This window comes from Elephas maximus, chromosome 7 (assembly GCF_024166365.1).
Source record: "Elephas maximus indicus isolate mEleMax1 chromosome 7, mEleMax1 primary haplotype, whole genome shotgun sequence".
Classification (NCBI taxonomy): domain Eukaryota; kingdom Metazoa; phylum Chordata; class Mammalia; order Proboscidea; family Elephantidae; genus Elephas; species Elephas maximus.
In genome coordinates, this window is record NC_064825.1 from 10,908,314 (window position 1) to 10,933,255 (window position 24,942).

The following is a 24,942-nucleotide window of genomic DNA, read 5'->3' on the forward strand; positions in this document are numbered from 1 at the left end:
ATCAAAGACTGCATCTGCCTGAGACCAGAAGAACTAGATGGTGCCCAGCTACAACCGATGACTGCCATGACAGGGAGCACAACAAAGAATCCCTGAAGGAGCAGGAGAGCAATGGGATGCAGATCCCAAATTCTAGTAAAAATACCAGACTTAATGGTCTGACTGAGACCAGAGGGATCCTGGAGGTCATGGTCCCCAGACCTTCTGTTAGACCAAGACAGAAGCCATCCTCAAAGCCAACTCTCCAGACAAGGATTTGACTGGACTACAGGACAGAAAATGATACTGGTGAGGAGTGGGCTTCTTGGATCAAGTAGACACATGAGACTATCTGGGCAGCTCCTGTCTGGAGCTGAGATGTGAAGCCAAGGGGGACAGAAGCTGGCTGAATGGACACGGAAGCGCAGGGTGGAGGGAAGGAACGTGCTGTCTCATTAGGGGGAAAACAACTAAGAGTATATAACAAGGTATATATTAGGTTTTGTATGAGAGACTGACTTGAGGAGGAGCCAAGAAGGCGGAATAGACAGATACTTCCGGTGAGCCCTCTTACAACAAAGACAGGAAAAACAAGAGAAACGAGTATATTTACGACAAGCAGGAGCCCTGAGCATCAAAGGCAAGGTTAGAAAACGAACAGGGGGGCAGGGGGAGGAAGAGACGGTTCAGAAGCGGAGAGGAGTTACCAGACCTGAATCGCAGGGAGCCCTCAGGCACCACTCCCAGAGCCGCGGCAGTGGGCTTGTACTAGCATTCAGCTGCGGCTTCCTCAGGAAGAAGCATCCAGCCACACTGCCTACTCGCACCTCCAGAACCAGAGAAGAACAGTACTCTCGGCAAAAGCTAAGTATTTGCGTATACTTTAACGAGCCCCCCGCACCACCAAGCCAGCTTCAGCAGCTGAATTCCCTAGGCCTGAGATAGGCCCTGTTGAGTGCCTAGAGCCATCCTCCCAGCCTTGGAGAAGAAATAAACTTGCATTTGGGGGAAAAGATAATTTGCCTACTCCACGAACCGGGGGAGCTCAGGACAGAAGCAGCTCCTGTCCAAGCATGAACGGTCTGTGGACTTTGAGCACCTTTCCCTTCTGCATGGTCCTGTGTGGGCCTATTTCAGGAGAATAGGCCCTTGTTGGCAGACTCCAACCATTTCTGCTGTGTGGTGGAGAGGGGGGTGTCTGATGTTTGACATTGCTTTGCCTATTAAACAGGGTCCTCACCTACCCATATCAGGGGCCTAAGGACTGGTAGCTCTACTCAGGTCACCCAGCCACCTGCGACAGGGGTTCAAAGATAACTGGTACCTCCTAGTCCTTACAACCAAAAACACTGGGTGCCCATGGTCCATCTGCAGAACCCACCCACCTGCACACTCTAGGGAACAGGGACGCGCTTTCCTCAGAGACACGAGGGGCTCGGGTCTCAAACCCCTGGCTTGTTCAAAGCGTGACCTCCTTTTGCAACCAGATACCGGTACATGCAACAATCACCCCTGCCCCTCTAAGACTGTAGGACAGAGCCTGTACCACATACTTGATGATCAGCTACCTAGACACCTGAGTTCAGCTCATACAAGAAAAGTGAATGGACTCCTAGACTGATATACCTGATAACAGCTCTAGCCAGCTGGGGACAGGACACCAGAGCTCCAAAGGGGAAAATAATCAAGCTAGCTCACTCAAGCAACCCATTCGGGCATATCAAAGCAAAACAAAGGAAGAAGCTACGACACAGTAAGCAAACGTAAACTAATACAATAACTTACTAGATGACTCAGAGACAACAGTCGATATCAAGTCACATAAAGAAACAGACCATGATCACCTCAACAGGCTCTCAAAACAAAGAATCCAGGGATCTTCTAGATGAAAGTGCATTCCTGGAATTACCAGATGCAGAAGACAAAAGTTTAATATACAGAACCCTTCAAGACATCAGGAAGGTAATGAGGCAATACGCAGAACATGCCAAGGAACACATAGATAAAGCAATTGAAGAAATTAGAAAGATTATTCAGGAACATAATGAAAAGTTTAATAAGCTGGAAAAATCCATAGACAGACAGCAATCAGAAATTCAGAAGATTAACAATAAAATTACAGAAGTAGACAACTCAACAGAAAGTCAGAGGAGCAGAACTGAGCAAAAGCAGAAGCCAGAATTTCTGAACTTGAAGAAAAATCACTTGGCGCTAATATATTTGAAGAAAAATCAGATTAGAGACTGACTTGATGTGTAAACTTTCACTTAAAATAAAAACAAACTAAAAACAATGTTGGAATATACCAGGGGCTGCCAAAAGAAAGAATAAATCTGTCTTGGAAGAAGTACAACCAGAATGCTCCTTAAAAGCAAAGACAGCGAGACTATGTCTCACATACTTTGGACATGTTATCAGGAGGGGCCAGTCCCGTAAAAGGACATCATACTTGGTAAAGTAGAGGGTCAGCGAAAAAGAAGAAGGCCTTCAACAAGATGGATTGATACAGCAGCTGCAACAACGGGATAAACCATAAAAACGATTATGTGGATGGCACAGGACCGGGCAGTGTTTTGTTCTGTTGTACATAGGGTTGCTATGAGTCAGAACCAACTGGACAACATCTAACAACAACCTAACAGATATCAAAAAAGGAGCCTTCGTGGTGCAGTGGTTAGCACTAGACTGCTAATTGAAAGGTCAATGGTTTGAACCAACCAGCCACTGCATGGGAGAAAGATGAAGCAGTCTGCTTCTGTAAAGACTACAACCTTGAAAACCCTGTGGGGAAGTTCTACTATGTCCTACAGGGTTGCTATAAGTTCAAATGGACTCAAGGGCAACGGGCTTGATTTGTTTGTTTGTTTGTTTTTGGTAAATACCAAAAAACTCACTTCTTTAGGATATGCAACATTTTGAAAAGCTAAAATAGGTCCTAAAAAAATCTGAAATCATTTTTACATGGTAAAATTACATCGGAAAACTCTGACAATAGATCGCCATTTAATCTGTCGCACAAGCTGGAGAGAAACAAATTTAACACGTTAAGCTATTCCAAAAGCTGTAAATCTAGAAATCAATCTATTATATGGCAACAACTATATGTCACTGGGGATTCTGAAATATAGGTAAGGAAAAGTGACACATAAAAATCGAACGCGGTCCTTTTTCCTTAAAGGAAGAGACCAGGTTTTCTTACAAACCTCTGAACCCGTTTCCTAGCACATGGATGGTGTTCAAGAAATGTTTAGTAACTGAACAAATTAAAGATATAAGAAAAACAATACAGAAGGATAGGAAAGAGAGCAATTTATTTTAAAAAGGAAATTGGGGAGTGTCAGAAAAAGACTTTCAGGTATAGCATTTGAGCTTAGCCTTATCGTCAGTTACCAGTTGAATAGATTCTGACTCATGGCAACCCTACGTGTATGGGAGAACTATCCTCCACAGAGTTTTCAATGGCTGATTTTTCAGAAGTAGATCACTAGGGCTTTCTCCTGAGGTGCCACTGGGTAGACTCAAACCTCCAATATGTGTTAAATATCTGCCCCACCCAGGGACTCCAGTTTAGCCTTAAAAGATACTAAACATTTACCCAGAATTAGCGTGAACGGATGCAGGGAGGTCACTCCAGACAGAGAGATCAGCACGAACAAAAGTATGAGGCATGGAAATAAGAGGTAATAAATGACATATACTGCTGTAGCAAACACAGATCAATACCAATGGAGAGTAGAGCAGCATGTCAGATTGAAAAGACACTCGCTTGCCCTGGCCATTCAAATGCTCATTCTACCAATATTTATTGAGGGCAATGATGATAGGTGCTAATGATATTGAAGTAAAGACAGAAACAGCTTCTACATTCTTGGGAGCTTAGAGTCTTTAGAACAAAGACTACATTAACTACAGATCCCTCACCGCTTCTAGCATTGTATTTCTCACGCAGTAGAAAAAAATCACTATTTGTCTAATTCAAATCTGCTATTTTAAAATGGATGATTCAACATAAAGAAGTTCAAAAAGAAAAATAAACATACAGTACCTCTTTACAACTGGAGAAAAATACAATACTCTTCTTCTTCAGGTGGCTTCTCATAAAGGAATATAGCACGCTTATTTTTTGGTGCAGCTCACAAACTATGTAGTTCTGTTCCAAAGTGGCAGGGGTGCTTGTAGAATTGAGAGGAATAAAAGCATTAAAAATATGCTCTATTGGTTAATTTTGAAACCCAGACCAAAAAAACACCAACGGTTAAATTTTTAACAGTGGCACATCCCTCAAAAAAAATCCTTTTTTTCTTTTGTCCTTTGGGAAATAAATTCAACGCATGACTAAGATACATTCAAAATCCCTTATAGAATAAAAAAATTATAGAATAGATACTAAAAATATACATGCAAACTGTGGTTGTCCCAGAAAGAGTGGGATTAGGAACTGACTGCAAAGAGATGTGAGGGGGCTTACTGGGCTGATGGCAATGTTGTACATCTTATCAGGGGTATGGGTTGCACAAGTATACACATTTGTCAAATCTCAGCAAATGTACTTAAGGTTTATACATCCCATTGTATGTAAATTTTACATGAAAAAATACCAAACTGTAGTCAAGAAGAAGTGTACATATATCTGCAATTTACTTTGAAATGCATCAAAAAATAAGATGGGCTGATACATGGCTAAACCAAAAAACCAAACCCATCGCCATCAAGTAGATTCCAACTCATAGTGACTCTACAGGTCAGAGTAGAACTGCTCCATAGAGTTTCCAAGGAGTGCCTGGTAGGTTCGAACTGCCGACCTTTTGGTTAGCAGGCGTAGTTCTTAACCACTATGCCACCGGGGTTTCTGATATATGGCTAGAGGGATGGATAAATGGATAGTAAATGGATGCTACCATTAAGTAACATCTAGGTGACAAGCATATAGCGCTCACTGTAAAATTCTTTCAATTGTGCTGTATGTTTCAAATTTTTCACAATAAAATGTTGAAAAGAAACACATACGCATGTACTCTTTGAGCTAACGAACCCACTTTTAGGATTCTAAAGACTCTGGTAAACATACAGAAAGATACAACAGTATTTATAAAGCAAAAATGATGAAAAACAACCCAAATGTCCATCAATAGGGAACTTTAAAAATGAACCATTCCACATCTACGCAATTAAATACCATGCAATTGTAAAAAGGAGTATCTACGCATATATGTCGTTGTCATATCAAAACACACGTGTAAACATATTTCCCCCAACCAATGTATGAAACACACACACACTTTTTACTGGCACATAAACATACACGCATTATTCTCCAGTTTTTAGTGAAACAAAAACGAAAGCAACAGTTGCTAGAACAATTGTAAACAGAAAAGTACCTCACTAAGTATTAATGTATTTGATAAAATATGTTCCATAGCACACTAGCCCTGGATAACACACCTGAGTAGAATGATTCTACACCAAAATAATTTTGGGAAATGCAGCAAGCTATGTCCCCTTCCCACTGCTTCGGACAGTCACAATGTTCACGGACATATTAAAGGTTCTGAGAAGTCTTGATGTTAAAAAAAAAACAGTTTGATTTTAACTCAACATATGCTGTTTATCTACCCAGGAAATATTCTCCTCCTCATCTGTGGACAGTAGCTTGATGAATGGTAACATACCTACTAACATCTTACAGAAAAAAATATCTGTTCCCTCGGCCACATTTTGGAAAATGCTGCTTTAGAGTATTCTCATATCTGGTATATGCTAAATTTGAGTAATTTTAATTCATGTATTTATTATGTTTTACACATCTAATAATAACAAACTCATAAAATAATGTTTTATTTCCTAGAAAGTAATAATTTAAAATATCAAATTCTTAAACTAAAAAAGAGAACCTTCATTTTTTTTTAACTGAATCAAATAAGGTTTCCAATAGTGCATACCTGTATTTTGCTTTCTCATGAACCCAGACATACTCAGGGTTTTTCAAACTCAAGCGTGCAAGGTCCTTTACAGATTTGGTTTGTGTTGCTGAGAAAAGCAAAGTCTGACGTTTCTTAGGAAGATTTTCGATAACGGCATTCATAGTATCAGCAAAGCCCATGTCCAAGATTCTATCTGCTTCATCAAGAACTAAAAAGGGAAAATGCAAGCTGAACTATAATATTTAACATATACATTAGGATTAATGTAATGTGGTATCCTGGCTGGACTCTCAAACAGAAAAAGGACATTAGTGGAAAAACTGATGAAATCCTAATAAAGTCTGGAGTTTTACTAGTAAAAATACAGCAACATTAATCTGTTAGTTTCGACAAAGACACCATAGTTATATAAAATGTCAACACTAAGCAAAACTGGGTAAAGGGTGTATGGAAACTCTCTGTATTATCATTGTAACTTTTCTGTAAGTTTAAATTATTCCAAAACAGTAAGCTATTTAAAAACAAACAAACATATTAGGTAATATCACCAAGTATTAAAAAAAGGTTCACCAAAAAATGCCAATTTGATGTTCCAAGTTATCATAAGTGAATGTTACTTAAAAAAGTAAAATAAAAAATTCTTTAAAAACCAACTGCCACCGAGTCAATTCCAACTCATGGTGACCCGTGTGTCAGAGGAGAACTGTACTCCACAGGGTTTCCAATGGCTAAGTTTTCAGAAGTCGTGGCGCCTCTGGATGGACTTGCACCTCCAAACTGTTAGTTAGCAGCCAAGCACAGTAACCATTTGCACCATCCAGGGACTCTAAAAAAAATCTCTGCAGTGCCTAACGCTCAAGTGCCTAATTCCACATGCGTAAGATTACTTATACACTACTGTTTTAATGAAAAAAAAAAAAAAGGTCTAGCTATACTCTCTGAGTTTGGAATCCATAGGCCAAAATAAAATGTTTTTACATGTTATTCCTCAGATTGTTCTTAACCATAACATTTACCTAATGTAACATTTCAACTATTAAAATTTGTAAAGGCTCTCTTCTAAGTCTGAGGGTTTTCATTAGAAACCTATTAGACTCACCTAACATTTGGAGATTGGTAGCATGAAAACATATTGTTTCATCCATGTGTTGAAGAAGCCGACCAGGTGTGCAAACTAGGATATTTATGTTATTGATCCTCTCAGCTTCATGTTTCAGATCCTGAAAACAGGTGCTTCTTTAGAATACACAGACACATCGCTCTGAGCAGCTAATGCACCAAGACTACGAAAAAATGCATGTGGCACTGCATCACAGCAATTCAGATTCTCCAGAAATAAACCTGATTTCTCCCTTCTATCTCTGCAGCACATCCAAATTTCCAGGCTAAATAAAGTCCTTCCTGAAGACCTAATGAGCTCAGAGTTCCTCTAGATTCCCAGTTATACCCACATTTTAAGGACAAGAAAAATATCATTAAATGAATGCTCCAAGTCTTGATTTCCCATTAGGTCTGCCAGAACTGACTAAAAAACTAGAATTACTTCCATTTGCTAAAAAGTCAGGGTGTAGGAGCATTGAACAGACTCCCTGACACCATTCACTGTACCTTGTGGACTGAAAAAATGGCTGAGCTCTGCACATATCACAAGTTTTCTCCTTGAAACAAGAACTGCAGAATGCTGTTAACTGTTAAAGGTAGGTGATGAGCTAGGTGAGTGTCTGTGATGCGATTTTTTCTTTCATGTATGTCTGCACATAAAATCAAGAAGTCAAGTGTCTATCTTTACAGTCTAGAATAGACTTTAGCAGATATAAGGATTCTAGGTGTACTATTTTTTTTATATATATATATAAGACAGAGGAAAGGTTAAACAGCAGGTTTTTAACCATGGCCTAAAATAAGCATTCCTCAAAACTATCTACCCTCCTTTCTTCTGCTACTAGCCAAGTAATGCCCTGAATTTATTCAACCTCTTAGATACCTTATTAAATGGCATCTTTCCTAATGTACATTAACAGATAGATTTACACATTGGTTAGAGTATATTAGTCTCAAAGAGCCGGACGAATTCCAGATACTCTGATAAAACGGACTTTCTCGGCCTGCAATGCTGACAACCAAATTCTAGACAACAGTGACCACGCCAAGATGCTACCACCCCCCAAGACCCTGTCTAGGGGCCCAGACTGTCTTTTTAATGAAATCTCCACCTCTTCCTTGTCAACTGCCACAGTGCCCCAACGTTAAGTTGTAAAGGGAAAGAAAAAGGAAGGGCCAGGACAAAAGGACAAACCTTTCCACCAATGATGAGACCAGCTGAAAAGTCATGATTCTTTCCCACTTTTCGGAGAACCTCAAAGGTCTGATAAGCCAGTTCTCTGGTAGGCGAGATTATCAGAACCCCCAGCCCATCTGCTGAGGTCCACTGCAGACGATATAAGGCTTCCAGTACCTCAAAACAGACAGCAAATAAGTAGTCAATAACCCCTTAGGAAAGGCATCTTTTTGATCCCTGAGCCTCAACCTTGCCCCTCCAAATTACAGGCACCTTCTAAACAGAAGGCCTTTCAGACACAAGTTTTATACAATCAATCAGAAGGTGAGATTCTGTATGGTTTTTGTTTTTTTTTTTTTCTTTCCACCATCCACCAGAGTGTCCATCCTCAACCCATAAAACCAAAGCAAACTTGTTGGCCGCTGAGTTGATTCCGACTCATAGCGACCCTATAGGATAGATTAGAACTGCCCCATAGGGTTTCCAAGGAACAGCTGGTGGATCTGAACTGCCAACCTTTTGGTTAGCAACTGAGCTCTTAACCACCACGCCACCAAGGCTGGAAAAAGAAGCCCCATAGCAGTCCAGCTGCTGCCAGAGCTGTACCATCAGCAGACTGGCATGTACAGCCTCACAGACAGTTAAAATAGATTAAACAAAAATCTTTATCATCATCATTTTCTAAACAGTGAGCTTCCCTCTGCGTAGCTGCTGTGGTTATATATACAATGACTGTGGTTACACAATGACTGAATTCTCTAAGAGTGGAAAGACTTTGCTCAAAAAAAAACCTAAGATTTAAAAGAAAGAAATGATTTTGCAATACTTAGAACAAAACTTAAAATGTGATTTTTCTAGGCCAATTATTTCGTAGGAAGTCCAAAATTAGAAGATCAACTGCATAAATGAGATGTAAATAAATTTCTAAAAGGTTTTCTTGTTTTACTGTTATAAAGCACAGCTATTAATGTCCCAGAGCCCTGGGGGTGTAATGATTTAAGAGCTTGGCTGCTGACCAAAAGGTCGGCATTTCAAATCTACCAGCCACTCCCTGGAAACCCTATGGAGGCAGCTCTACTCTGTCCTATAGGGTCGCTATGAGTCGGAATCCACTCAATGGCAACAGGTTTGGTTTTGGTTTTATTAATGCCCCAGAAAATTCTCAACCAATGACCAAATCTCCTTCAAGTGAGCATACATCAGCTTTATCCTAAACAGGTGCAAGGGTAAATGCAACTGGCGGGTTTGCAAGGTGACAGCAGGAAGAGCTTTCCCCGCCTGTCTTACTGCAGAATAGAACCATTCTGACCTGCCATGGGGGAACGCCCCACATTATAAGAATGTAATGACTTGTGAAGGCATGATAATCCACTCATTCAATAAGATGCTGAGCGCTCGCCACGTACATGGTACTGTGCTAGGACCTGGGGAACACGACAGAGAACAAGACAGATGTGGCCCACCTGCTGGGGCTTGCACTCTAGCTAGGAGATCCAATGTGAGGCAGCTCTTTATAGATTCATTTGCACCTACATCAAGGGCCATAAAGGAGAGGTTATACAATTGTCTAATGGGGGACCCGACCCATTATGAGTAAAATACTTACTGGAACAAGGAAAGCCAAAGTCTTGCCAGATCCAGTTTTGGCAGCTCCAAGCACATCTTTACCTTGCAAAGCCAACCCAATGGTCTGCTTCTGTATCTCAGTTACCAAACGGTACTGGGCTTCTTGCAAACCTGGTAGTGTGGAGGGGAGGAGAATGATGATTTAGAAAATCCCTGCAAAAAGGCGTTACATTTTTGTTTCCTTGCTTATTTTACTAACACAATTAGGTTTCATTTGAATTATTCAAAGGCTCCTACTGTCTTGTATTTTTACTACTGTTCTTTAACCTATTTAGAAAGGATGGAGAGACCGACAAATTGGTAAAACTCAATAAATTGATATTATTTCTTGTTGTAGGTTGCCATCATACCAAAATCACTTGCCAAAATAAGATTTTTCAGGTTAAACTCTCTCTGAACCCTCTTCCATTTATTTAAAAAAAAAAAAAAAATCAAGAAATCCAATAACATGTCCCAGGATCACCGTGTACCTACCTTTCAATGTTTTTTTGGACAAGGGGAAATCTGAAAATCTCGTAATTTCATTAACATTTATCTGGGGAAATAAAAAGAGGGAACTGCGTCAGATAAGAAAAAAAATAACCTACTGTACAACTTATTTGTTTCACAATAAAACCCTTTATTTCTCGACATTTAGTTACATTGGGCTATCTAGTTCATCCTACTGCAAGTTCACTCAAAATTCAATCATCACTTCTAATTAAAAACTATCATTCCTTCTGAAAAGAAATATGCCATGAGAAAACTGTCTTGAATCAAAAATATAATATTTGTAATCATTTCAATTGGTTTAAAAAAATGTGCCCCCCCTTCTATCACTCACACACACACAACATTTTCCCTCCAAAATGTTAATAACAACATAGTAAGTCATCACTATATCAGTTTTACGAAGAAAATGAACTTTCAGTCATCCTTTAAGGGATATCAGTTTAAGAAATAAAGGAGGAAATGATTACAAATCACAGACCATGATGAGAGCAGTTCTATTTACAAACCTTGGAGAACAGATTGAAATTAGTTGAATAAATACGTCTTGTTAGCACAGGCCTTTCAAAATTTTCACCATAAATGCAGTGAGGTGTGAAATCCACCTGGTAACTACTCATTTTGGGGCATCCTTAAGGAGAGGTATTATTTCACCATAATCAGGGAAACCGCCTTTGTCATGCTTTGAGGCCACAATAAGTATCATTTTGTCCGTTAACTTTACATTATCCAAATGTTCATCACTGACGTTCTTCATTAGCATAAACCTAATTTCCTGAATTTCATTCTGGCTGCTCAGGAGAATTATTTTATTGCAGATGCAGAAAGCAGAAACTACTCCTCAGATGTGGGAATATGCGGCCAAGTTATTCATGATTCATAAAAGAGGAAAGTCGCATTTGTAAGGTTCATTTATTTAAATCACACTCCACACAGCAGGCAGTAAAGGCAGGACAGCTTGTATTTCATTTTACAATCTACACATCATCTTTCCCAAGGTTCCTAATGTAGTCCAGGCAGGGTTACTCTCTGCCCTCAAACATTAAAAACACAAACATTAAAACATTGTCTGAATCTCTACAAATCACTCCAGGTATCACTGGAAAGTTGGCAGAGTCGACGAATTAGCATTAGAAGGAGAATAGTTCCTTTAAAAAACATCCCGTTTCAGCAAAGAACCTCAGTTAGAAGATAATCTCCCAAACCAAACATTAAAATTAGGTGGGGTCCACCCCTCTACTTATAGAATTATCAAAAAGCTGTTTTTATAGGGAATGAAATGCTTACAGAAAGAGGTAGACTAGCAACACTCTTCAATCCCCAACAGAGGTAGAGCAGAGGCAAAGTGGGCTACTTAAATGAAGTATCCCACATCTTTCCAAGAAGGGAAGCTTAGAACTAAACTCTTCCAGCACTCTGTCAACTGTGACCATATAAAGCTATACCCCATATTCTTAAAAAGAAGTCATCAAGCAAACAAAAGTGAACTATGATTCTTCTGATATTCTACAACAGGAGTCGGCAAACTGTGGTCCATGGGCCAAGTTTAATTCACTGCCTGTTTTTGTAAATAAAGTTTTACTGGAGCAAAGCTATAGCCATGAATCCAACAGCCTCGGGGCACCATTACCAACCCCCAACTTCCTCATAAATAGGGTAGCATGAGCCACCTCCCCTTCTAAGTGGTTTCTCCAGATTTTTTTAGGCAATGGGCCAACTTCCTGCCCAAGGTAAAGGAAAACAAGAGGCTGGGGTTGCAGACCACCGAACCAGTTAAGACCAGATCTGGCCCACCTAACATGAACAGAGCCATCAACCCCTGTCCTCTGGGTGATCCTAGAACTTTTCTCCCACCAGACAAAAGCAAAATTTAGCAGCCTTTCGGAAGCAAAGGGTCCAAGTCTAAGGTCTGGTTTGAGAGAACCCCCTTTTGGACTAAGCAAGCGCAGACAAGGGAATGACCCCAGGAACACCTTTTCAGGCCTGACCAATCAAAGACCTTGCTCCTTCCTGCCAAGACCGTTCCTCAGCTTTTACCCCTAATAAAAGCTGTTTCAGCTTTTGTTCAGGAAGCCACCTTGGAGACACAAGTCCCAATGAGCTCCTTTGCTTAGACAACCAAATAAAGCTTCTTTTGCTTTCACCTGTTTCGTGTCTCTATGGCATGGCGGAGTGAAACCTGAGATCCCTGGTAACACCCATTGTCTGCGTAGTTGTGACAGAGACCACGTGGCCCACAAAGCCTAGTATTGACTATCTGGCCCTTTATAGAAAAAGCTTGCCAACCTCAATCTAAAAAATTCACAAGTACATTCCAAGGAATACTTAAAAGCCAGATCAGAAGATGGCTGCAGTTCCTACAAAAACACACTCCCTCTCCTTCCCTTTATCCCCTTCTTCTCTTAGAAAATCATTCCTGTCTCCTGAATCCCTGTACACTCCCTTCTAAAATCTATATTATCATTCCCCTAAATTCAAAGAAAAGATGTTTCAGTGATGGTTATTAGTTCTTGTTGTTGCATCAATTCCAAGATATTGTGACCCAATTGGAGAAAGCAGAACTGCCCCATAGGGTTTCCTAGGTCGTAATCTTTACAGGAACAGGCGGTCAGGTCTTTCTCCCACAGAGCGACTGGTGGGTTCAAACTGCCGACCTTTCAGTTAGCAGCTGAGTGCTTACCCACTGAGCAACCAGGGCTCCTTAGTCCTTATTAAAGGCTTCCCAACCTTGCTGGAAAAGTTGGAGCCGGGGGCAGGGAAGATGGGGTAGATATCACTAGTCACCCTCCTATATATCTTGTAGCCCTTTCTCTGATAATACCTATTTCTCATGAAGGTGAATAATAATATCCTGAAAGCACAAGAAAAACACATTTAAAACTTCCTAAAATACTCCAACTATTGCAATCAAGAAAAGAAAAACCATTTGCTTCACATCACACCAGATCAAATTTTGATTAAGAAACTAATCAGGATTAGAACTCACAACCAACTGCTATAGAAGTCTAAATGAATTAATCCCAGATCAGAGTTTGAGTCATTCGGCAATAATGAAAACATTTCTCAATAAGCCTCAATCCTCAACTTTCAACAGCCCCTCCAACTCACAACCCTATGTGACAGCCTTGGAAATATGCCACCCAGATCTCCTGCTTCAGGGAACAGAGCTGACTGATGGCCGCAGCTGTCACCCTTGTCGATCCACCACTGCAGAGGCCATGCTTCCCCTCAGCTCCTCCCAGGCAATGGCTGAGCATGGCAGGCTCATTCCTGCAGGAGGGGGATTCCTCTAATAGGACACATTGGCTCAAGGACTCATCAGCCTGGCCGAAGCAGTCTCAGAACCGTGCTCCAGTCTGAGACTCCCTACTAGGGCTTCGAACCAGTTCTTCCCAGTTTAATCAAAGCCAAGGAAGCAATACTGGAACGGACCTAAATTTTTAAAAATCGGGTGAACCGGAATCATAACCAAATGGGAAAAATTATGGGTCAGAGCCCTACCAGAAACTTAATCTCCCTCTTAGAAAACAAGGGCAGTGTACATGTTGCATGGAACCCTGATGGTGTAGTGGTTAAGAGCTTGGCTGCTAACCAAAAGATCCGCAGTTTGAATCCATCAGCTGCTCCGTAGAAACCCCATGGGGCAGTTCTACTCTGTCCTATAGAGTGGCTTTAAGTCGGAATCAACTCTATGGCAACAGGTCTTTTTTTTTTTTGGTACATGCTGCATAGCAACCAAATCTCTGGCCCCTGGGATTTTATGCAGCAGTCAGAAGCAGCAGTGTCCCACTCAAAGATGGCAGCCAACCGTGCCCCTCTGAATGCATGTCTCTCTCAGTCCTGGCAATTATCTAATCTCACACATAAAGCTCCTAAAAGGGCTCACTACACCTCTTCCAAGTCTCCCGTTTCAGGGCTTCAATCCGTAACTTTTCACATTCCAGTTATGGTTCCGGATCAGCCAAAAAACCAAAACCAAACCCGTTGCCGTCGAGTCAATTCCGACTCATAGTGACCCTATAGGACAAAGTAAAACTGCCCCATAGAGTTTCCAAGGAGCGTCTGGTGGATTCAAACCGCTGACCTTTTGGTTAGCAGCTGTAGCACTAAACCACTACGCCACCAAGGTTTTCTGGATCAGCCAGACTTTAGAAATCTGGGTGTGTTCCAGTTTCGATTCATCAGCCATAACCAAACCGGTTCAAATCCCTGCTTCCTACCCAATCCATCTTTCCCCCTCTCCTTTCACAGGAATCAGATCTATATTGTGATCTGAAGGTTTCCCCTCCTCCCTACTCCTGTTCCTTCTCCTTTATCATCCACAGGCATTTCCCCCAATGTATTTCCAATTCACTTAATTATCATGTGTTTCTCAGAGCACCCAAGATCTAGATTATGCCAATAATCTCTTACCTGGTCTCTTTGCCCCCGACCATTTACTGCTCAGACATATTCTCTACGTTACTCCCAGACTTGCCACTATTTCCAGATACAATCTCTGAGCATGGTGTCTGTATTAGTTTCCTACTGCTGCTATAACAAACTACCACAAACTTAGTGGCTTAAAACAACAAAAATTTATTCTCTTATAGTTCTAAAGATCAGAAATCTAAAATGGGTCTCATGGGCAAAAATCAAGACCTGCACTCATTATGGAGATTCTGAGGGAGCATCTGTTCTCTTGCCTTTTCCACTTTCTAGAGAGGCTGCCCAATTTCTTGGCTCAAGGCCCCCCAAACTCTCTCCATCTTCAAAGCCAGCAATGTCAGGTCTTCCTCACACTGCATCACTGACAGTGATTCCCCTGCTTTCCCCTTCCACATTTAAGGATGCCTGCAATTACATTGGCTTCGCTTGGATAATCCAAACTAATCTTCCTATTTTAAGGTTAGCTGATTGTTGTTGTTAGGTGCCGCCAAGTCGGTTCCAACTTATAGTGACCCTACATACCACAGAAGGCAACACTGCCCGGCCCTGTACCATCCTCACAATTGTTGTTAGGCTTGAGCCCACTGTTGCAGCCACTGTGTCAATTCATCTCATTGACGGTCTTCCTCTTTTTCACTGACTACGGCTTAAGTCAGGCGTATCTTAGTCTTCAAGGTGACATCTTTGCTTTTTAACACTTTGAAGAGATCTTTTGCAGCAGATTCACCCAATGCAACGGGTAGTCTTATTTCTTGACTGTTGCTGCCATGAACACTGATTGTGGATTCAAGTAAAAGGAAATTCTTTACAACTTCAATATTTTCTTCGTTTATCATACGATGCTTATTGGTCCAGTGGTGAAGATTTTTGTTTTGTTTATGCTGAGGTGTAATCCATACTAAAGGCTGTGGTCTTTGATCTCCACCAATAAGTGCTTCAAGTCCTCTTCACTTTCAGCAAGCAAGGCTGTGTCATCTGCATATTAAAGATTGTTAGGAGTCTTCCTCCAAACCTGATGTCTCGCTCTTCTTCATACAGTCCAGCTTCTCAGATTAACTGCTCAGCATACAGATTAAATAGGTATGGTGAAAGGATACAGCCCTGATATGCACCTTTCTTAACTTTAAAACACGCAGTATACCCTTGTTCTGTTTGAAGGACTGCCTCTTGGTCTACAGTACAGGTTCCACATGAGCACAATTAAGTGTTCTGGAATTCCCATTCTTCACAATGTTATCCAATCCATAATTTGTTATAATCCACACAGTTGAATGCCTCTGCATAGTCAATAAAGCATACATCAGCTGATTAGCAACCTTAATTCCATCTGCAATCTTAATTCTGCTTTCCACATAACAACACATTCAGAAGTTCCAGGGATTAGGATGCAGACATCTCTGGGAGGCTATTATGTTGCCTACTACAGCTTCCAAAGCCAGTCAAAATTCAGCTCCGAGCCTCTTCTCCAACTTCATCTGAAGCCAATTCAGAGACACATGCAACAATCAAAGCGGCATACCTCCAATCAAAGAACACCATGCACTTTCACATCTTTTTTTGTTTCCTCATATTGCTCTTCACACCTATTAACACCCCTGGCAATATTTTCCATCTGGTGAACTTATCATTCAAGAACTAGCTCCACTTATAGGGTTTCCAACAAGCGGCTGGTGGATTTGAAGAGCCAACCTTTTTGCTGAGCTCTTCACCACTGCACCACCAGGGCTCCAGCTCCACTCATGACTACCACAAGTTGCTGGACAGTATGTGCACTGCAAAAGGCACTAGTGACACTGAGGTGTACAGAACAAAATCCAGCTTGCACTCAGATTCCCAATCCAGGCCCAAGGCTGCAACCACAGGAGAAGGGTAGTACCCAGAGGAAACATGTTTTCCTAACTCACCTGCACAGAAGAGGCTGTGTACAAGATAAAGCTAGCCTTGTTTTTCTCTAAGTGTACAATCCTTTGACTAAATAGCACTGTAATTACTATTTTAGCATGTGTATCAGCCCCATTCCAGGCCTATAGCAGACAGTTTCATAAGAACAAGGGCCATGTGTTTTCCCCTTTTTTTTTTAACCCAGGCGTTAACAGGAAACCCTGGTGGCGTAGTGGTTAAGAGCTACAGCTGCTAACCCAAAGGTCAGCAGTTCGAATCTACCAGGCGCTCCTTGAAAACCCTATGGGGCAGTTCTACTTTGTCCAATAGTGTCACAATGAGTCGCAACCGACTCAACGGCAACAGGTCAGGTCAGCCCTTAACAAGCACCTGTCAAATTGATTAAATTCGGAAGACGTTGCTAAACCAAATTTCTTAGTATTTCACCAGTAAGGCTAGTGAATACCACCTGTACACCATGGCTCTATAATAGAAGTTTTCTGCACAGATGCTGCCACCTGAGCAACAACATACGGAAGAGCGTATACACACTTCATTACCTAGAAAATAAAAAATCTGCTGAGTGTTGTCCAGTATTTCTAGCCCTGGGTATTGTTCTCACACTGCATTTACTTCTTAAGCAAATCTTAACAAAGTATTTCCAAAATTAAAAAGATAAAACCAAACAATACTCAGGGAGAAAGGCTTCTCCTTCAACTTAGTGAGAACACTGGGATTTAAACATCTGCATACTACAACACAAGAAGCCCTGGTGTCACAAAGGTTAAGCACTTGGCTGCTAACCAAAAGGTTGTCAGTTTGAATCCACCCAACAGCACCATGGGAGAAAGACCCAGTGATCTGCTCTGTAAAGATTTCAGCCAAGAAAGCCCTAAGGAGCAGTTCTACTCTGTCACATTGGATCACTATGGGTAGAAATCAACTTGACTGCACGCAACAACAACATACTGCAACACACCAAAGTACAGTCATTTAGAGCCCTGGTGTTGGACTTTGAACTCCTTTTTAACTCACTAGCTTTTAGCCTTGAACAAATTATTTAACACTGCTGTGTCTTCAAGTTTCCTCATCTGTATAATGGGAGCAATGCCATATGGTTGGTTGTGGTGAGGATATGGGAAGTCCACATACATAAAAGCTTGATAAATGTTATAGTTATCACTATAACAAAGAACAAAAGAGAATGAGTCAACGCTACCAATCAGAACAAAGCCACCTAAGAGAAGATCTAGCCATGGAGCAATCAACACTGCAAGACGGATTCAGCACCTATGAAGGACAAGCACTATACTATCAGTATCTGCGAAGAGCAAAGGTGAGTATATCACTGGTCTCCAACTTTGGCAAATTCATGATCTAGGGGGACAGTTAAAGAAACCCATAACTACAGCCACATGGTAAATGCTAAAGTGAAGGTATATACAAAATGCTACAGCAGCACTAACTCTGCCTGGCTGGGAAGAGAGCCTTGAGCTAAATCTTGAAGGATTAATAGGTAGCCCTAGGGTAGGAGGAAGGAGCCCTGGTAGTGCAGTGGTTAAGCGCTCGGTTGCTAACTGAAAGGTGGGCGGTTGGAACCCATCAACCACTCTGTGGGAGAAAGATATGGCAGTCTACTTCCATAAAGATTTACAGCTGGAAACCCTATGGGGCAGTTCTATTCTGTCCTACAGGGCCACTATGAGTCCGAATTGACTTGATAGCACACAGCAACAGGGTAGGAGGAAAGGGGTTACTCACTGCAAGGAGCATAATTATCAAGTACCAGAATTGTTTAGATGCCATCGAGTCAGCTCCATGAAAGGCAACAAAGATCCTGACCAATTCACAAAACTTCACGTTGTTTCTTCCTGTATGTCTATCATATACCACTTGGCTTACATACATTACCTCATTTGAGCCCTAAAACACTCCGGGTAGTTAATAATCCCTGTTTATTGAATGAAGAAATCAATAGAGAGTTTAAGGAACTTTCCCAAAGACAGAGAGCTAGTTAACACTCAAACTGAGCAAGGTTTAAACCAGGTCTGCCTAGCCACAAATAACTTACTTTTTCACTAGACTGGAATACGTAGACACATTAATGTGTTTGACCATTTTCCTTAAACTAAGTGAATCAATGAATGCTTTTAATCTTGGATTTTCATCTTGGGAAGAATCACTCTAGCAGCAATGTAGGAGTCCCTGGGTCTTGCAAATGGTTAATGCACTCAGTTGCTAACTGAAAGGTTGGAGGTTTGAGTCCACCCAGAGATGCCTCAGAAGGTCTGGTGATCTACTTCTGAAAAATCAGCCACTGAAAACCCTACAGAGCACAGTTCTACTGTGACAGAAGTAGATCGCCAGGCCTTTCTTCCTAGGACATACTGCAACTTCCATCCTTACCATTAGCAGCTGAGCACATTAACTGTCTGCACCACTGAGGGACTGCAGTTACAACCCTAAAAAAAAAAAAAAAAACCCTGCTGTTGTTGAGTTGATTCCTACTCATAGCCACCCCATAGGGTTTCCGAGGCTGTAAATCTCTACAGAAACAAACTGGCACATCTTTCTCCTGCGGAGCCACTGGTGGTTTCAAACTGCCAGCCTTTCAGTTAGCAGTCTACTGCTTTAACCACTGTGCCACCAGGGCTCCTTAGTTCCAGCCTTATAACCTGCAAAGCTAAAAACATTTACTATCTGGCCTTTTTCAGAAAAAACTTTGCTGAGCCCTGTTATAAGCACAAGCTACTGCAGTGATCCAAGCAAGACAGGATGGGACCTGAACTAAGGCACACTAAATAACTACTATGTGCCAGGCATTATGCAGAAACCTTTTTTAACTCCCCACAACAGCTTAAAAGGTAAATAATATTATTGTGCCTTTAAAGACAAGAAAAGGAAGCACATGGAGTTTAAGTAACTTGCCCAAAGTCACTCACATGGTGAGCAAGAGCTGGGATCAAAATCATTATCATTTTGACTCCAAAGCCCCAAACTAAGCTCTACCTAATCTTACTACTGATCTACAAGTCATTTAAAGGAAAGCTATACCAAGACAAGGGATGAGTTTAATTCCATGAATGTTCCACATGTTAAATCCCCGGTTACACTACACTAGAAAAGGACAATCACTGACAGGCTGAGTGAGGTGAGTGAAGGCCAAAAGACATGGGGGTCTAGAGGAAAGGAGAAGCAGAGGGAGCGGAGAGGCCCAAGGAGCCTGGGCTGGGAAAACGGTCAAGAAATCCAACTGGTAACTGCAGGGATACTCATCTGGTAACATCTGCTGCAATGTGGAGATGGGAACTACCAGGAACAGACCAGCAAGCAGTCCTGGTTTTCTATGCCAATTCTTGGATGGGGACGTGAAGCAAGTGGAGAAAATGAGATGGGCACAGGAAGGAAGACGGATGACGTTGATGAGGCAGTCTGGCACAATGGTTAAGAGCAAAGGCTTTGAAATCAGAAAGGCATGTGTCTAGGTTCCAGTCGCACACACCTACTAAGAGTGAGAGCCTGGAACACTCTTATCCTCTCAGGCCTTCAATTTCCTCATCTGTAATATGATAACATAGAGATAATGAGACCCATAACTCAGATCTAGTCAAACAATCAACATAATGCTCATGATGAGTGCTTAAAAGTGTAGACATCATTATTACCGTTATAGTTGACAACAATAAAGTTATTAATATCACTGTAACTACTACAGCATCAGTGTCCGCACCCTTAAGTATCATTGCATTTCCATCGTTTCATCAAGAACAGTGGGGTGAGCATTAGAGCAGCATGGACGTCGAGAGGCCCGGGTTGCAGTGCCCTGCAGAACATTCGTGGGACCTCAACAGGGCCTCCGATGACACCTGCCCACCGTACTCTCTTCTCCAGCCCAGTGGACCCCCAGGATGGGTCCACAGTGACAGGTCCAACCCCACCCCTAAGCAGCCCATCGCCGCGGCGACACGTACACCCACTGCCTGCCCACCCGGTGCCCGGCAGCGGCCGCAACCCGCGCCCCTTCCCTAGCGCCAGCCCGTGCCCGCCTCACCTTCTCGTAGTTTTGCACGAGGCGGCTGATAACCTCTCTCTCGACCTGCCACTCGGGCTTCTTCAGTTGCTTCCTCAGCTGCTTCTTTTGGTTCTGCTTATGGCTGTGTTTCTTCTTCCAGCGATTGAAGCTCCGCACCGGGTCCGGCCGGGCTCCCGGATCCAGAAAGCCAGCAGTTTTGCCCATCGTGGCCTCGGTGACAGACCAGATCACACTCAAACACGAGACAGCCACAGCCAGGCGGAGGTGAGGCACCGATGACACACGGAACCAGCGTGGAGAAAGCGGAAACTAGCGCCTGCGCGAACCGAGTGTCCACCCCCGAACTTTTGAAATCGGGGCACAAGCCAATGACGGCAAGGAAACCGCGGGCGGTGATTGGCTTCTTGCATCTCACAAGGCGTCTCTGGGAAACCAAGGCGGAGCAATCTAAAGACAGGGAGGGAGCTAAGCCACGCCCAAGAGCACACCGGCTCTTTAAATATGCGCGTGCGCACTAGTTGCTGTTACTACGGTGACGTCATAGCACTTAACATTTGAGAACTGTACAGATTGGCTGTTGCTTCAATCTTTCCAAACGCGCGTGCGCGCACGTACGCTCGCTCACGCACGCACGCACGCACTCACTGCCTTTGAGTTATAACTGCGATATTCGTTTGGTATGTATATAGAGACTGAGACCCAGGGAGCCGAAAGAGTTTCCAGAGTTCAAGCAGCTAGTTAGTGACCTCCGATTTCCAGCGACTGAAGAATAAACATTGCATATTCCTCTTACGCCTCTCTGAGTTTTCCCTTTCCTCTGGCCCCACAGAGAAGCTGTAGCAGCAAGGGAACTAGAGCAGAGTCAGATTGAATGTACCTTTAAATGCTATTTTGAAGACAAAATGATTTAAAAAAAAAAAAATTAAGCAAAAGTTATTTGGCAAATTAAAAGTTGGCCATTTAAGTGTAATGACTTTCACTGAATTAAGTTTTGGCTTGTTTACTAGAGTCTTCACATCACATGTGCACACTAGATCTCATCATTTTAAAATGCTTTAAATGACTGATGGGGGAGGGCTGGAGGGGTTGTCTCAGCAATGAAAACAGATGGAGTTGACCACTCACATGCAGAGTGTTTGGGCCCTCAAATCCCCTTTCCAATTCACTTACCCAGATGACTACCCACCCCCCCCACCCCCACATTCCCCTGCCCATTCCTCAACCAGGAAATGGATTACCGAATGGGGAGGGGAAGGTGAACTGGAGAACCTCTATACTCATGTGGTGGATAGTAACACTCAATAAGGAAAGATTATATCAGCGTAGGTTGTGTTGGCAAAGAACACTGAATATACCGTGGACTTTCAGAAGAACGGACAAATCAGTCTGGGAAGAAATGCAATGAGAAGTCTCCTTAGAAACGAAAATGGTGAGATTTCTGCTTGCTTACTTTGAACACAGCCTCAGGAAAGACCAATCACTATAAAAGAACATCATGTTTGGCAAAGTAGAGTGTCAGCAAAAACAGGGAAACACTCCATGAGATGGATTGACCCAATATCTACAACAATGGGCTCAAACATACTCAATGGCAACTTTCCAATATGTTATATGTAAGGTTTCCGTGAGTCAGAGTTGCCTTGGGGTCAACCAACAACAACAAATACATACAGAACAATCAGACCCTCAGCTGTAACTCTTCACCCTCTTCTTAAAACTGAAGCAGCCAGGAGTATATACACCCTGGGCAAGAAACTGGAAGATTCATTTCTAGGGAAACTGACCAAACCAAGAGAAAAGACTTAGATATACTGACATTTAGGCAGCCCCCAAAGAAAAGGCAGGTCACTGTTACCCAACTAGGGTCTGTGCCCTGGAGCAATTGAGCCAATGAAACATACTCCAAGTCAGAAAGAGTGAGAAAGTTTATTAAGTTTTTTTTTTTTTTTTTTTTGTACATCACCGAGGACCCAGCAGCAACACAGGCTGTCTCTGTGGAGTCCAAAGAGCAGTTTTACATTAGAGCTTATACAGAATCTTATTACAAAGGGTTACAAGTGTCTTTGTAGACCCCTGCCAGACATTTCTTTATTAGGCGAAAAATATACATATCTGATACCTGGGTTCCAACTTTTCTGTGGGGGTTGTATGCCACAGGTAGTCTGCACAGAACAAAGCCTTTTTGCATCAGTTTAAAACAAAGAACAAAGTCATTAACATTTGGTCAAAACAGAGTCATTAACAGAGGTAGGCGAAGGAGGCAAGCAGAGGAAGAACAACTTATAGATTTATCATGGCTTTTTTTTGTGTGTGTGTAGTTATGTTAAGCTATCAGTTGCCCATTTTGAAAAAGGAGAAAACATGCTGGGTGGTATTGGGGTCACATCACTGACCTACCGTTACCACCAGCCATCTGTCAGTCCGTCTTACTGTGGTGGGTTGTGTGTTGCTATGATCCTGGAAGCTATGCCACTAGTATTTCAAATACCAGCAGGTTCACCCATGATGGACAGATTTCAGTGGTGCTTCTAGACCAACACGGACTAGGAAGAAAGGCCTGGAGATCTCCTGAAAATTAGCCAATGTAAACCTTGTGGAAAGCAATAGAACATGTCCAGTATAATGCTGGGAGATAAGCCCCTCAGTTTGGAAGGCACTCAAAATACAACCCCTCAAAATAGAGTCAACCTTAATGATAATGACATGGATGAAGTAAAGCAAAGGATCTTCACCTCCCGGCTTCACTCCCCTCCTTGCTAAGCAAAAAAAAAAGATCTATGATAATTATTACAATCATGCCCTTAAAAATACCACCACCTATCTTTCTCCTTTCTCCTTCCACAGCACTCACTTGCCAGAACACCAACCAGAGTTAATATCCTGCCGTGTGTCTCTTCTGTGCCTATACTTGAGTCACTGAATGTTGTTAGAAAAAGTTACATTGCTGAGTAATCTAGTTTAAATTTATGATTATAGACTTCAAATAAGCCCCAGTACTGTCTGGTCTATCTGCTCTTACTTTCCCACTTCCTGAGGCCACCGTTTCATCCCTTCTTCTCTTCTAATCTTCTATCCCTGCTCCTCTACCTTCATCTGTGGCTGTGCTTCATGCTTCATTGAAAAAGTAAAAGCTATCATGTGACTATACAACCCTAAAAAACTCATCTTTATTTGTACCTGTTTGTTACGGTACAAAAAATATCCTTTCTCCAAACAAAGGTCAATCATCCACTTATGCTCTGCATCTCATCTGCTATCTCTCTTTCTTTTTATCTTTCTTGTTATTACTATGGATTGTTATTTTTTCGGCTTTTCTAACCAATTATGGTAATAATCCTTTTAATGTCCAAATTATCTCAAATTGGGCAATGAAAGTCACTCCCTGCTGACCTTCTGGGTCCTTTTTATGCAACTGCATAAGTCTTCTTTGCTTCAGCACAACAAATTGTTCCAGACACACATTGAATCAATCTTTTAAATGCACAATGGGGAATAACCATTGGTTCATGTTAGTGGGGAGCTGGATTTTGAAACTAAGATATACTCACTAAATAAGAAGGCTAATTGCTTATTTCTTCAAGGCTCTCTCAGTGGACAGAACTGGAAAATATATGCTTTTTAATATTATGAGTTTGCACTGCTATTTCCAATTAATATCTAACATCTTAGAATTTCTTCATAAATTCTTTGATATTATATTTGTATGTCTTTTACACTGCAAATCACTTTTCCCAATAATTTTAACATATTTCTTTGCTTATAAAATATATGCTAATTTCAAAATATGTCAGTTTTACAACTAACAATAGACTAAGAGACAAGGAAGAATGACCTGGCGGTCTACTTTTGCAAAGAATTAGCCAGTGAAAACTTTATGAATAGTAGCAGAACATTATCTGATACAGTGCCAGAAAATGACCCTTCAGGTTCGAAGGCACTGAAAATATGACTAGAGAAGAGCTGCCTCCTCAAAGTAGAGACGACCTTAATGATGTGGGTGGAGTCAAGCCTTTGGAACCTTCATTTGCTGATGTGGCATGACTCAAAATGAGAAGAAACAGCTGTAAATATCCATTAATAATCAGAACATGAAATGTATAAAGTATGAATCTAGAAAATTGGAAATCTTCAAAAATGAAATGCATAACATTGATATCCTAGGAAATAGTGAGCTGAAAGGGACTGGTATTGGCCATTTTGAATCAGACAATGATATGGTCTACTATTCTGGAAATGACAGCTTGAAGGGGAATGGCATTGCATTCATCGTCAAAAAGAACATTTCAAGATCTATCCTGAAATGCTAT

General features: G+C 41.7%; 1 protein-coding gene across 2 annotated transcripts in view; it reads right to left on the bottom strand.

The window, feature by feature from the left end:
- The window catches only part of DDX10 (DEAD-box helicase 10), a 714,899-nt gene extending 693,825 nt beyond the window's left edge, over nucleotides 1-21,074 (bottom strand). The window contains exons 1-7 of one of the 2 annotated variants that reach the window (XR_007518135.1): nucleotides 20,654-21,073; nucleotides 10,279-10,339; nucleotides 9,785-9,915; nucleotides 8,197-8,355; nucleotides 7,000-7,120; nucleotides 5,919-6,108; nucleotides 4,025-4,151 (exon numbers count right to left, since the gene is read on the bottom strand). Coding sequence is in view for 1 of the 2 variants with exons in the window: in XM_049889361.1 (XP_049745318.1) it covers nucleotides 4,025-4,151; nucleotides 5,919-6,108; nucleotides 7,000-7,120; nucleotides 8,197-8,355; nucleotides 9,785-9,915; nucleotides 10,279-10,339; nucleotides 20,654-20,839 (975 nt within the window). In the remaining variant the exon portion in view is untranslated. Of the gene's footprint in view, nucleotides 1-4,024; nucleotides 4,152-5,918; nucleotides 6,109-6,999; nucleotides 7,121-8,196; nucleotides 8,356-9,784; nucleotides 9,916-10,278; nucleotides 10,340-20,653 lie in introns of both variants that reach the window. The other variant, XM_049889361.1, reaches the window with a different exon arrangement.
- Between the last annotated feature and the right edge of the window lie 3,868 nt (nucleotides 21,075-24,942).